Consider the following 15,289-nt stretch of genomic DNA (forward strand, 5'->3'; position numbering starts at 1 on the left):
GTTCCCATTTCTGTGCAACAACCCAGCTAACTATAATATAGTGCAGTGAATCTAACAGCACTTGGTAATTGAACTTTTCATGAAGGGAATGATTGCAGAAGGGAAGCTAATTAAAATTAAAGAATTTCCCTTAATTATTTTATTTTATGGCATTTGCCATAGGCCAGTGGTTTCATAGTCCTCATTGCTTATAGCTTTTTTTTATCTCCTTGTGAAAACAAATTGGGTTTGAAAGAAAGCAGGATGAGACAGCATAGAAGAGTGAAACAGAGGACAGGCAAGTGACAGTTGTTTGGAATATAAGTTTTAGAAAGTAGATTGTGGAGTCATGCTCAGGGCTTAAGACAAGTCTTTGTTGCATGCTATCCTATGAATGTTTTTCTACATCTTCGTGAACCTGATGGATTCCATAAGGAAGATATTTTTAGGAGAGAAGAAAATATTTTGGAAAATTTCAGTTTAGACCAACTGAATAAAATGAGAAGACTTCAGCAGAACACAAAAGTGTTTGTGAAAATTGAATCATCGGCTTCTTTTTCATTCATAAAATATTCTATGAATGAATTTTTGGTTGCTGTGTTTGTTCTTGCAGTCTGTCAAAGGATAAGAATAAACTGTGGACTGAGCAATGCTTATTACCTGCAAAACTGGTTCCCCTTCCATCTGTGTGTTACTAACAGTACCAAAGAGTGTTAAAGAATGAAAAAGCAATATCAACTTTATTTTTTCCATGTCTGTGTTTGTTCTTTTAACACCCTTTTCACTGTTTCATAAATAATAGCAGCTTATTCCATTTAATTATAGTTTTTAATTAGTTCCCCCAGTGAACTCAAACACTAGCACAGCACTGCCTTAGCACAATGTGTAGAAAACTAAAAGAAAATGCTAAAATCCCCCAAGTCTATGCAATTTGATTTTGTTACTGTGTAGAATATTTTTGCTGTTACGAGGCCAAAATTTACTGTCCTCAGTTCTTGGTTTTCCAGACCTTCTAGAAGTTGGTGAAAATTACATCCATATTAATTAAAAAATCCTACTTTGAAATTTTTTCAAAATCAGGTCTTTGTTTCATGAGAAATTTCATTGTGTTTGTCAAATTTATAGTTTTTATGGTTTTTTTACTGTTCTGGGAGCTGGGTCTTGGCCAGCAGCAAGGCAAGTTTTGTGTTTAGTCTGTTGCAGGTCAATCAGAACAACTAGTCAGGATGAAAAACTTGGAAGACATCCATTACAGCAGCCTATAACATTAATAGCATTAAAAATAATTTTCAGACAGATCAATATGAATTCTGTTTGCTCCGAGCCTGAGGGTGATTGAAGAAAAAGGGAGCCTTGGGAACAGAGAGAGTGAAAACACAGAGTGTAACATCTTATTTTCATCAAGTGAACATGAAATCTTTGAAATTCAAGTCCATTTGGCAGGATGCTTGGCAGCCCTGAGCAGAGCTGAAATCTGGCTGAGTTCTTAGAGCTGTTTTCACCAGGGTTGTTCCCCCTGAGTGATGGGTGCCATAAGAATTGACTTAAATGATAAAAGGGAATTCTGGTTGTGGGTGGGATTTAGATCTGCTTTTATATTTTTTTTCAGACAGGCTAGTTGAAATCTAATTTTGCCTTTAGACAGGGATCCTACAATGCTTGCAGGAGACAGAGCTGTCCCTGCAGCCAGGGAATATTGGAAGAATATACCTTTTTGCAAACCAGCCAGAAGTTAATCAAGCTGAGTTTAATTAAAGGACATTATAGGAAATTTATAAGATTCTTGACCTCTCATTGTCCAGAGTCTAATATTTTTCTTAGTTTTTATTTTAAGTTTATCCATGAGAATAAGTATTGTCTTAAGAGTTTATTATAGTAAAAGAAAATACAGGTACATGGGATGCCTCTCCTCTCTTCTGGCATGATAATTAGGGCTCACCACATTTATTTACAGAGTTTTCAATTGCAAAAAATGGCATTGATGCAATCTCCATTCCTTATTAGTGTCTGAACTTAATTAAAAATCCTTCTTCCTTATTTGTAATGAATTAAATGCATGAGCATGTATTAACCCATTTCATAGCTGTTTCTCTTTTTTGTTTTTTTTTTTTGTTTTTTTTTCCAATTTTAATTCCTGCTGGTTTGCCAGTCAGGCTGGTGGAAATCTAGGTATTGTCTGAAAAATTCCAGTATTTCAAAACTTGGTTTTGTTGAATATTAGAAGGAAAAGTTAGAAGTATTCTAAGTGCAATATTCCCCTTGTCTGTAAAGGGAAATTCTCAGAGTTTCAAAAAGTGTAGAAATAGCAGAGCCTCATGTTTAAACATTTTTATTGAACAAGAATGTTTTAACATTCCCAGATCTGTGTGTTTTGTTTGTTTGAAGCAAATCCAAATATTTTTTTATGACACAATCTCGTGTTACTCTGCAGCCACCCCAGCACTGCCACGAGCTCTGAGGGGCTGGGAGTGTCCTGCAGGCTGGGTAGGAGCTGCTGGCATCCAGTAAGAGTATTAGTTTCTCTTTATCCCTACAATACACACACCTAGGAGGATGAAACACACATTTGTCTTACAAGAAATGAAAATTCCTGCCCTGGGGGAGGCTGGGCAAGAATCTGAATTCTATTTTCCAGCTTGTTGTCCCTGGGTCTATTTCAACATCAGAAGCAGCTGCAGTGAGGGTCAGCAGAGTGGCTGTTGAGAGTCAACCAAGGGACTGAAAAACTGGCAAATGTCATTGGTTTTTTTGGTTAGTTTTTTTTTTTTTTTTTTGGTTTGTCTAAATTAGCAAAACCTGCTGAAAACTAAAGGACTTCTTTCACTTCTCCTTGCATAGAAAGTCTTGTTACTCTACAGAGCTGCAGCCCTGTGAACTTTATCTGTTTAAAATGAAGTCAATTTCTATTCTCTGGGTACTGCATAGGTCACAGTCATGTTTTTAATTACCAATTAGCCTTCCATTAAGGAAATAAAATGAGTTTTATGTGCTGGTTGTCAGAGGTCCTTATATCTGCCTCATTTCATGTGTTCTGTCTGCAACCGAAGAGGAACTTACTCTGGGGTAGTAAACAAAACATGAAAACCTCTGTCCCACGAAAGGAAGGATGGAGCCTGAGATGAAGAAGCTGCAAGGACTTTTCATTTTTTCATCCCCTTCATTTGTGTTTTTCCTGTCTGCCTTGAGCACTGTGAACAGAATGTTAAATATGCCCTGAAGTTACTCAGGGAAAGAGAAATCACGCACACGTGCACACTCTCTCTCTGTCCCTTTCTCTCTTCCTTTCATGCATGCACATTGTGTATTTGTATGAAATTCTACAGAGAAACCCCAACCCTAGAAGTCTGAGCTGTGGGACCAATTTATTTGCTGAGAAATTTCAAGAGGGAGAGGTTATAAATAGTCATAAATTCGATTTATTTATAAAGCATTCCCTGTCAGGCATCACTGCACAAACAATTATAAAAGAATTGTAGTAGATTAAAAACATAAATTAGAGCATCCCAAAATGTGCAAGAGTGATGGGAGTAAAATACATTTGACAGAGATGTTTCAAAAGTGGGATTTGGTGAGGTGTTCTGGGTGGTCAGTCAGGAAAAAGTCAAAAAAAGAGGTCCAGGGTCAGATTTCTGTAGGGGCTCACTTGCAGCTCTGGCTCTTAGCTCAGTGGTTGAGAGTGATCCAGAGAGGGTCTAAATATTGCTGGGTGTGTCCATGGTTCATTGAGGAGCCCGTGTTTGCTGGGATCTCTTCCCAGGAGAGCCGCCCAAATCCTCCTTCCTTTGGCTGCTGCTCCCTTCTGGAATGTTCTCTGTGTCAAGAGCTCCTGGGGAGGGGCAACACCAACCAACCATTCTGTCAGATCAGCACATGGGGGTGCAAGTTGGGTTCCCCTTGCAAGGTAGTCTAGGGCCAGTTCATAATTTTTTAGTGCTACCTGAGAAGTTGTAAAGACAAAGTGGGCAATTCAGCCTACAGACAAAATTAGTAGCAAAATTCTCCCTGCTTAAGACTCTATTTTAGCCTAACCTAGCATGCAGTAGAATTATTCAAAACTTTGTAGGACTAGAAATTTTTTTAAAAGTAAAAAAAAAAAAAAACCAAAAAAATCAAACAAATGAAAAAGGAAACCCCACTGAAACAGAACAAAAACAACAAAAAACCCAACAAACAACAACAACAACAAAAAAAAACACAATAAAAGAACCCTCCAAAAAATCCAACTTTCTGAGAGAAATGATTCTTCATTAAGTTAAGGGTATGGATTATAACTCTTCCACGTCTCTTATCCATGAAGGGATTGTAAGAATCCTTGGCACATAGAAAGTCTCATTACAGGTATATTTTCAAAGGAACTCACTAACACCATGTTGAGCTCTGTTGGGAATTCAGTCCTTCATTTTGGAGCCAAATTTTTGGTCATATTTTTGGAAAGATGACTGAACACAACCATGAATGTTTCCCAGTGTGCCTGTTCACGTGGCATAAGTTTATAGGGCAGACAAACCAGAGTTGCCATAAAGTTGATTGCAAGCAGTTAAATCATCAGCTCCTGAAATCATGTAAATGGTTAGAAATTAATAAATCTCATGGGGGCAAGGTTATTTCTTTTTACCAGTCAGATGATTGTGTTTCACCTTTGTTAAGCTTTGTGCCTACCACTACGAATTCTAGGGAAAAAGGAATTCTAGGGAATTCATTGAAAAAGGATGTACTGAAAGCACTGATTGTGTAATGGTGATCAGATTAAAGTGATATTGTGATAAGAACTCCAGACCTGCCCCTTTAGGACTGGGCTCATGGGTGCTGCAAAACACTAAAATCATTAGAGCTGTTGTTGCTGAGGTCACGTAGGCTGTTTCCAAAAGCAAGTGTGCTGGTGTATCCTGCTTAGATGATGCACTCTGGAGAAGACCTTTTAGAAACTGTCCTAATGAATCATTATTTAATTAGATAGTTCTCTAGAATCCCTCCTTAAGTAGAGATAAATACACACACACACACACACACTACTCTGGCTGGCAACAAAACACTCAATATTTATCAGTAGCATGTTTTTTTAAGGTTAATAATGATTTTAAAAATTAATTAAGTGGAACACTGAAATACTTTGTGGCTGCTGGACTTGTGTATTTTGCTGCGTACGTGATTGAGTGCAGACACCTGAGCATGGTGGGTAGCCAATTCCTCACTTATCTGAGTCATTTTTGGAGCTGGATGAGACACACATGCCTTGTGATGATCTATTAGGTACAGCTGTTGTACTGGGGCTGCTCTGATTCAAATGGATGTTTCTGGTACCCTGGTCTGGACCAGTGGTTGGTAGATGGAAAAATGATGGGGGTGTTTCTAATGACTGTGTTAACCTTGGGGAAAGACACTGGGCTGCCTCACTGCCTCAAAAATGCATAAAGGAAACCAGTAAAAGCTTCTTCTAGGGGTGAATTTAATTCCTAGGCATGGTAACAACACCTTGCCACCTTTCAATTTCTATGCAGAGATTCTAAATGAGGCTCTTTCAGTCATAAACTTTATGCTGCCTTCCCTGATTTTGCTTCCTCCTAGAAGGGTAATCTCTTATTGGTCTGAGCAAAATATAAAGTGACAGTTCATTTCAGTTTAATCACAGTAGTGGACCAAAACAAAAAAAAAAAATTAGGATACAACCTTCTTTGCCTCTTAGCTGTTCAGTTTGGAATATTTGTTCAGGCCTGTTTGTATGGCTTCAATTCTTGGTCATGCCAAAGGAAATCTGAACCCATAAGGAACATATTCTCTGGATTTCACTCATGTAGAGGCAGGATCTTATTGTTCTATTTCAGTAAAAAAAAAAAATCTTGAGCAACAATGCCCAAGAGGTTTCTGCTATTGCTAGACAAAGACAATAAAGAAATATTTTATAAGCATTAGACATTGTCTAATTGGCACCAGAGTCCAAGTTTTAAGTTTGAATGGATGCATAATCCTTTATGTGTATCCAGAAAGGTGTTTGCTTGACCATCTCTATTATGAAGAATGAGGTATCCCACTGGAAAGCACTGGTGTACAATGGATAGGGAATATCAAGTTTGTTAGATTATTCTGAGGGCTAGAGGCACATTTAGAATGATAAAACATGCACTTAGAGTCTCAGAAAAAATATAGGTTAAATAGGGATTTTTGTAGGTTGTCTAGTTCAAATTCTATCTCCAAGCAGGACTGTCTTCAAAATTAATAAAGCTGTTCAGAACTTTCTCTAGTATAAAGGTTTTAAAACAATATTCCTATTGTATTGCCATAGAAATGTTACTGGCATGTCACCCCTTTCTGAAACTTAAGACTCCCAATAATTACATTATTATTACTTGGGGCTTGTTTTCCCACACTCTGTTAGTGAAAAATGTAGGTGCAATGGTGATAAATCAGAACAGCAGTGGCATTCATCATCTGTGTTGTGGTTTGAGTGAGCATCAGCACGTGGCTGACTGGAAGGGAAAGTGTGTTTGCACTAGGTAAGGAGCATGGGGGATTGATCCCTGTCCTAGGGTGACTTTATGGTGCTTGTATCTCCAGTTGTCTGTTCTGTCTATGCTGGATATTAAGTTCTGCATCTTTAAGACTGGTTCTGAGAGTGAAGGGGAGGAAAAGAAGTGGGCAAAAGTCCACAAAAAGGACTTTCTGAATTTGCCATCTCTTCAGAACAGTGAGAGGTTTTATTGTTTAATATTAATTTTTTATGCTTGTGAATAATTTTCTTGTTAAATAAACAGGGTTTTTTTTCACTTTTCTCCAAGGAAATATTTTCCCAAACCAGCTGGTGGAGGGGCTGCTTGAATCTGCTTTGTAGAGGGACTCTTTTGGTCGTCTCCTCCTAAACCAGGACCACTCTCATCCACCTTGGTTCTGCATTACAATTGGACTGACACACAGCATAGTTCGACTAAACCTGTAAATAAATTCAATTTGATCCTTGCCAAAGTGCTCAAAGAAAAGCTAGGACCTTATAGACTAAATTGTGCAGAAGAGTTCTGCATGAAGTATTCACTGATTTGCCAAGGAACCCTTGAATATAGGGCATGTGTATGAGGCCTGCAATAATTTAAAACTATTTATGTTCTCTCTTCTATTCATTTCAGGGGAAGTTCTTTAAATACATCGTGGGCATGTTGTAAATTATCATAAAGTACCGAAGGCTGGCTTGCACTATATTCCTGTTTTATAATTGCTTCTTTCAGATTAGTGAGAATTCTGTCTTTCATTTACTCTTGTGTTGGCCACCTTTAAGGCAGATGTGAATGAATCCCCCATTTACCAGAGGTTAATTAAAAGCTGGTATTTCTGCAGTGCTTGGTATGAATTTAACTCTGCTCATTTGAAAGCCTGACACTGTCTTTGGCTGGAGTGGAGAGAAGGCAGTGCTGATCATATTTGGAAATCAAACCTTTCAGAAGCCCTCCTGACTTGTGTTTACCAAAATGGTGGGTTAATCTTTAGGTCAGTAGTAGTCACCCACTTTCTTCTTTGGGCTTGTTTTGTCAGGTAAAATCAGACAGTGTTCTTCTGCTCTAATTTTGGGGATATTCCTTTTGGGGAACATCTAGAAGGGGTGCTGTGTTTTAGGACCAGAAATAGCAGCAAATGGAGTTATGTTCAGCAGTGTGACATCTTATCATCCCTTTCTCTCTATTAAATGGATATGACCACTTGTTTCTGCAGTGAGAGTAAGAAAGTAAGAAATTTCTCTTTTTTAAGGAGAAATTGAAAAAAAACCCCAAACATGTTCTGTCTTTTAAGTTTTATTTCCTCATGTGCTTGTATATTTTCATGCATACTTAGCTGAAAATGTCTTCTGAGTAACTAAGTATACTCAGAAGTAACTCACTGTCAACAAACCTGTCTTAAAAATTTCTTTATTGAGTTCATCCTCTGAGTGCACATGTGGCTCTTCCTCACCGAAGGTCACAGTTATTCATGTTAGCAATAGTCTCCAGGTTAGCATATTGACACTGTGAGGATATCCATATCCCAGATGTGATGGTAACCTGTAATCCAAGAATTAAGAAACATTTTTCATGGTGTCTCTGGGCCACCTTTCCCAGCACTGCAGCTCAGTCTCCTTTCTGACCATCAAAAAAGATTGTTTTCCCTACTAGGGGAAGGTCTGATTGCTTCCACTCTGATTCATATCTTTCAGAGCCTATTTCCATAAGCACTGCCAAAACATCCTATATGACAGAGGCCCTTAAAACACTGCTGTTTTTCTTGGATGTCTGGTATTTGCATTACTGAAGAGATGTATTCTTTTATGCTTAAGGAAGCTTGAGGGAATAATAATGCAGGCTCAGATGTAGCTGAGGTCAAACAGGCAGCCCCATAAATGTTCTAACTGCACAGCACTTGTGACTCATTACTTCAAACATATAAACTGTAGTTTTTGAAACATGGGTTGTAGCAAGCTGGTCAGAGTGCAAGGAGAGAGAGAGAGCAAAGTCTGAGAAAACATTTAGTGACCAAATTTTAGATTGTAAGCTCTTTTGACTGATGTGTACAAAATGCAACAACCTGACTGTGATTTAATCTTTCTTGCAATGAAAATGTTATAAAACCAAGCAGTGCTGATGGATGGATGGATGGATGGATGGATGGATGGATGGATGGATGGATGGATGGATGGATGGAGTTTAGAGAGCTGGGATCAAGATATAGTGAATCATTCTGATGACCAATTCTCAGAAACAGCACTGGTCTACTCACTTTCTGACAGGAGAAAAGCCTTATGACACCCTAGAGTAATTTCCTTGGATTTCCTGTTTTCAGGCTCCTTTTATGAACCCAAGATGACATTAGCTACAGTTTAAAAATTATAAACAAAAACAAACCTATGACTTCTTTGGAAGACACATGGGATTAGAGAGGTTTCATACATAATACAGTAATCCTCTTTGGGTAATATATCTTACAGCCTTAACAGTAAGTTCATATTTTTTCTTTGTTATGAGTAAGATGATGTACAGGTTGCTTCTTGGCAGTGTTAGTGCTGGCTGATCTATCAGCTAGGGTAGCTGATGCTCATGTCCTAGAACTATAAAGAAGCCCCAAAACAAAGTCAAGCCAGGGGTACAGCCAGCCCCAGAACATGTGTGCTCCAGGAACTGTTCCACTTTCTAAAACTTGTATCCTTCCTCTTCTTGCAGTCATATTTTGCTGGCATTTTTTCTTTGGTTTTCCAAACATTTATGTCCCTATTGTCTGAGGAGGAAGCTCCTGCTTTGTAATTCTGAGCCTGCAGTATGTTTCATGTGCCTCAGCCACATGACCATAGTTCCCATTTCTAAGAGACAAATAAAAAAATACTGTTCCTTCTTTCTTGCAGCTCCAAAGTTCCCTGTCTTTTGATGCTGTGGTTTGGATTAGTGTTCCAAGCAGCAATGATGTTGCTATCTCCTTTCAGTCCCACAGATGTAGTGCTCAGCTCCCTCCCTCCCTGTCAGCAGGGAACTCTCTCAGAGAGAAATACCAATATTTTTCTAGCTTGGCTTCTTCTAAAATTGTACCAAATTAGCTTCTCAGAGGGTTTGGGATGATGGATACTTTGCAGTGTTTTGTCCCTTGGGAGATTGAAACACTGGGCCGTGGTCTACCTCATCTGTGAGAGCAAAGCTTCAAATGAGCAATCAAAAGTGCAGATGCCCATTTAGCAGAGACAAATCCATTGTTCTGTGGCTGCTGAGGGTGAGAGACAGTCCTGTCACTTCTAACCTGAGGCAGGGAGTGGCTGAGTCACATCTCTGTCCTCTCTGGGCAAGGTGGCATCAGAATTGGAACTGCAGTCCAGTTCTGGGGAGCTCAGTTGTGCTATGTCGTTACTGAGTTATGCTCTGTTCATAAAGGCTCTTTAGTTTTATAGTATAGGAAGAAAAGAGGACACAAATTATTTAGCAGGCTTTTCAAATTCTTCTTGAGTCTGAGCAGGAGTGGCTTTCTGAAATGGTCTTGGAGCAGCTGCACTGTTTAATCTCAGCAGTATTTTTCCTTCAGTTTTACACCCTGAAATCATTAATTTAAGTGCAGAGGATCATAAAAATCTATCCTCAGCTCAACATTCTGTATCTTATGTTAATTTCAGAACCTTTTATAGAATTTTATTTTTTATGGATCTTTCCACCTTAGTTGAAGAACTGGAAGGAATTTATTCAATCAGCTTGTAGTTGCATATATCTATACATCAATGTATAGATGTATATGCATGCATGTGTGTGCAATACTTTGGCATATTATTACCCCCATAACATGGTTCAACAAGCAGCATTTATTACAATAACAAAAAGTGTCTGTATTCCCATAGGCATCTTTAGAGACAGAAAAGGTATGAGGCTCCTAAAGCCAGCCAAATGGAACATGTTAGTTGTTGATATATTGTCTGCTCTGTACAGCACTAAATATTTTCTAAACATTTATTAAAAAAAAAAAAAAAGTTGTTCCAGAATTTTCCCAAGTCTTTTCTCTCACAGACTTCTTTTGCTGGCACTAGCACAGGTATTTCAGTGAAATTCATGGAGTGGAAAGGCTGTGCTGGCCTGCACAGAGCTGTGGCTGTGCAGCACAAAGCCAGACAGAGCTGGCAGCAGCGTTTGTCCCTGGGGGCCAGTGACAGTGTCTGCTGTTAAATTGCTGGGCATGGGATCAGCCTCAGGTGTTCCACTCCACCTGTTCTGCCCACCTGCTTCTGATGGGACCTGGAGCTGGTGAATGAGTGGGTGGGCTCCTCCACATCCCCTTCTACCATCCCAGCTGTGGCTACTAAAAGAGGTTTTAGGGCCTGCAGCACTTTGTCGTGATCCTGGGTGTGTTTATGGAGGGAGATGAACAGAGTGTGCAGGGCAGCCTCAAAGGCAGGATGAGGAGTAGTTTGGCCCTTTTTGTGAGAGGGGAAAAAGAGCTTGCCCACAACTGTGCAAAGCCCTTGGTTGAAACACAGAGTGAGAAAGTCTAATTACTGGTTGGGTTGCCATAAGAGAAATCTTTGTTTCTGTTCTCAAAGGTGTTCATTTGGCACTGGTGAGGCCATGTCCATCTCACACCCATGTCCATCTCTCCCCCTCAGAGCCCATTTTCATCTTTCTTCAATCTCCATGCAGTTGGGAAGGATGAAAGTTTGACAAGAAAGTCTCACAGATATGGATGCTTGGCAGAAAGATTTTTGAACGTTTTAAAGTATAGATTGGTTCTACTGTATTAAGATGCTCAGCAAAGAAAAGTATATAATGCATTTGTAACCCAAGCTAAGGGTCTCCAGGCCTGCCTGCAGCTGGAGCTGACAGCTGTAGGCACAGGCTCTGTCACCCATGACCCTGGACTGCTGTAACATCTTGGATACAATAAACTGCATTTGGAAGAGCTGCCTGGAGTCCCACATCCCTCATTTAGGCTCTTACACCATGCAGGCTTACCTTGTCCTTGCAGACATGGGGCATTGCTCCACGAGGCAGAGCTCCCATGAGCTGTCTGTGTGGGCTTGGGCCTTGGGCCGTTTTGGTAGAGCCATGAGGCAGCTCGAAGGGACAGGGCAGTTGGACTTCCCATCAGGGGGCCATTTTGCATTTATTTTTGGTTTTGTTTGCAAAATTCCACAATAGGTGTCCTGCTTTACAGATGTGTGTGGAGATGGATCATTTGGGTCTGTTTGGTGTGATTTGTGTATCAGTACTCGTTCAGTTCTCAGCTGTAGTGCAAGGAGAAGGGCCACTATGTCAGTCCCTTCATGGAGCCATCATGGAGCTCTTTCCTGTTGGACTCTGGTTGCAAGCACTTACTATTTGTAGAGCTGGGAACATAGTATTGTATGCTGTTGTTTCCTTTTCTGAGTTTAAGGGAAGGGAAATCCTTGGTGTGCTGCTGTGGCTCCATCTGGGACAACGACAGACAAATCCTCTGCTGTGGGTGTGTTCAAAAGCTTTACTACTGGATCAGATAACTGCAGAATGACACTTTTTTTTTTTTTTCAGGCATTCCTTGTACTAAGCACTGGGGGATACTGCAGGCATTGGGAAAGCATTATCTGAGGCAAACCAGCAATATTTTAAACCAAAAAACATGTGCCTGCTACTGTCAGATGGAGTTTCTCATCTTTTAAAATATCACATTAATGTAAACATGCAGATGAGCTAGCAATTGCTTTTTTTTTTTTTCAATCTGCAGGCTTCTTGTGAGCTGTTAATTACCCAGAGCTGAATGGAAGATATTCGAATGGGCAGCTGTCAAATGATGGAACTAATTTTTTTGTAATCCTGCTCATTCTATATTGCTGTATAATATGAAAATGTTATACAGCAATTTGAAGCAGAAAAGAAAAATAGTGAGCTGTCTGACTGTTGTGCTGGGTATCTTTTCAGATATGTCAGGAATGCCTAGGATGCTTCAATTTGTATTTATCTCAGATTTTAATTCTTCAGTGTGAACTTCTAATGACTTTGTAGTTTAACCTTGCAGGGACTTTGTCTCCTTTTTGCTGTCATCTAGTTTTCATGTACTTATCTCCCACTCAGCTTGCCATGCAGCACTTGTGTAGTGATTACCTAATGCTGCAGTTTCCCTCCTACTTAGGAGGAGATCCCTACCATTTCTGCAATACTGCTGTCCTTATTCCACAGTGGGACTAAAAGCCCTGAGGATGAGAGATGGTGAGCCTGACTACAAAAGCCTGTTTTTTGTCCTAAATCAGGCTCTACTGTAACTGGAAGTGCCTTTGTTTGGATATGCTTAATTGCAGCCTGCATTTTGCAGGGATATGTACAATTCTGACAGAACGACTAAAAGCCTCTAGCGTTAGTCAGCCTGATCTGTGAATCACTTATCACCAATATTCAGCCTACTTATTCCCCAGCAGCAGAAAAGGGAATCCCAAAGAAGGCTCAGTTTGACATACACATCAGTCTCAGGTGGGCTCCTCTCAGTTTTCCCCATCTCTCTCCACAGTTTTGCATGCAGCAATGTTTCCTCTCCAGAGGCAGAAAAGGGCTGGATGCAGTTCACTCTTGATGGTTGAAAATATTTGCCCTCAGGGCTGGGAACTTCCTGCTGACCCTCTCCCTTCCTGCTTCGCACAAGCCTGTTCAGGGGTCAGTCCCTGCCAAGAAAAGGGCAGCAAATTTCAGACTGGAACTAAAATTTACTGCCCCTTGTACTGTCAGAGTAACTGCAGGCCATGCAAGGCTGAGGAGCAAAGCAAGCTGAGAGTGGGAGGTGTACCCTGGTGGCAGGCAGTGAGCTGGAGGCTGCAGGGGTGGACTAGGACAAAAGAAAACATCCTGATCTGTGATTTGTTACTCACACTAACCAGTGTCTCTCTTGTTCTCTTGTCTTCCCCAGGAACGAGTGGAATATCTCTTTCTCATAATTTTTACAGTGGAAGCATTTTTAAAAGTAATAGCATACGGACTTCTCTTTCACCCCAACGCTTACCTCCGCAATGGCTGGAATTTACTAGATTTTATAATTGTGGTAGTAGGGTGAGTACCAACAGTTTGTTTTTCAAGGCACTGTTCACGTGGGGATACTGGCAATCTTTGGGACCACGAGAGTGGGTCAATGCTTTGTTACATAAGGGTGATGTTAGATATTGCTGTCCATCCTGTTCCTCTGGCAAACACCGTTTCAATGGTTTGCAAGACAGGGAAATTAAACTGCTCTTTGGGAGCCAGAGGTAAGAAGAGAAAGCAGTCCAAAACTCTTAGATAAAGTCAATTGCTTGGATGTGCTTAACTGCAAGAAAACACATTTGTTTTTAAATCTGTATGAATTTTAAAAAATAATATCTAGGTAATCCCTTAATTAAGATTAGGAGTTTGATGACAGATAAATCATCAAACAGACAGATAAATGCTGCCATATTGTGAACTTTTGCTAATGTTTCTCATTCTGAAAGATGGAAGAAAAATTTAAATTCCAGGTTTTCCTACTTACAAACAAAAATAAGTTCCTCAGTTCAATTGCACTGCTCAGCTGGTGATTTCAACACTTTTAATTTTGACCCTTTTAATCTTTTAACCTTTCTAAAGACTAGTTTTACTATTATAGATCAAATTGCTACTTTGGGCTGCAACCTTTCTAATTCTCTTATTCCTCCCCATGTTTTTCAAATTCGGCTTTTAATTTATTTGAATAAAAGCAAAATAATACATCTTCTGCTTTTTCTGCCTAAGGGTTAGAGATAAGCAATGGATTGGAATTGTGGTTGTTGAAGGGAAGAGGTGAAGGATAAACCACCTCTGAATACAAAGGGAACAAGTATTTCTTTGCCTGAATAATTTGTCCCATCCTCCCACCACTCCATTGTTAGAGAGTTTCATCGCCCACAAAAACTTGTAGTCTTTTCACCTCTTTACCAAGGAAACCCTGCATCAGCTCCTAGGGACAAAAGGGACACTCCTAGTCATCAAAACCCCCTCACAGTTTCTGCCCCAAACCAATCCGCCTTCCTGACCATTTTTGTGCTGGCCCCAAAATATTTAATCAGCAAAGTGCTGTGTGCTTCCCAATGCCTCCCACTTCCCATCATCATGGATAAGAGTGGGTGGAAGGAGAATTCCCAGTGAGGGGGAGGGAGAACAGGCTGAAGCCTATTCTTAGTCTCAAGACCTCTCTGCCTCCACGTGGGTGTAAAGCTTCTCCTTACAGCAACGCCCATTGTGCTTCTCCTTTTTTCCTACCCACAGGCAGAGGATCCCTTAGTGTGTCAGTACCTGAAAACTGGAAAATCCCCACCCCCTCCCCTGGTAATGATGTCCAATTCCATCATTGGTTCTGCCTTTGAATGCTCTCAGATATCTCACCTCTTTGGAAATTGCTGCCTAAGCTGAAGAAAGATTGAAGAACAACACTCCTGTGAATGTGATTATTCCCTTTTCATTTTTATGAGAAAGAGGCATTTCAAAGAGAGGACACATTACCTCCTCTTTTTCTATTGGATGTGAGACAGCAGGACTCCAGAAATCACAGAGCAGCATTATATCTAGTTTAAGTACAGTCCTTTTCAATTTTCCTACGAGGGCAGTTAATCAGCAAGATGATATTCAGGCTGAAATTAATTCCCTTGCCAATGAGAGAAGCTGCAGCTCTCAGCTCCTCTATCTGCTTTTGCCTCCAGCAGCTCTTAGTCACTAGATGGGGAACAAAAACTGTAGCTGGGGAAGGATTACATGCATATAATAAACATGGCCAAGACCCCAAGGTCTCTGTTAAATAGCAACAATCTCAAGTGACAGATTCCACTTCAAGGCCAGATGGGTTCCTTTGATGTTTATCTGTTTAAACTCACTGGTACAGTACCACA

General features: G+C 40.1%; 1 protein-coding gene across 6 annotated transcripts in view; it reads left to right on the forward strand.

The window, feature by feature from the left end:
* CACNA1C (calcium voltage-gated channel subunit alpha1 C) overlaps window positions 1-15,289 on the forward strand; it is a 454,995-nt gene that overhangs the window by 249,362 nt on the left and 190,344 nt on the right. For all 6 annotated transcript variants that reach the window (XM_041398795.1, XM_041398796.1, XM_041398797.1 and 3 more), the window contains one exon: window positions 13,327-13,466. In XM_041398795.1, the coding sequence (XP_041254729.1) occupies window positions 13,327-13,466 (140 nt within the window). The remainder of the gene's footprint in view (window positions 1-13,326; window positions 13,467-15,289) is intronic.

This window comes from Onychostruthus taczanowskii, unplaced genomic scaffold, assembly GCF_017590055.1.
Source record: "Onychostruthus taczanowskii isolate IOZ18803 unplaced genomic scaffold, ASM1759005v1 scaffold15, whole genome shotgun sequence".
NCBI lineage: Eukaryota > Metazoa > Chordata > Aves > Passeriformes > Passeridae > Onychostruthus > Onychostruthus taczanowskii.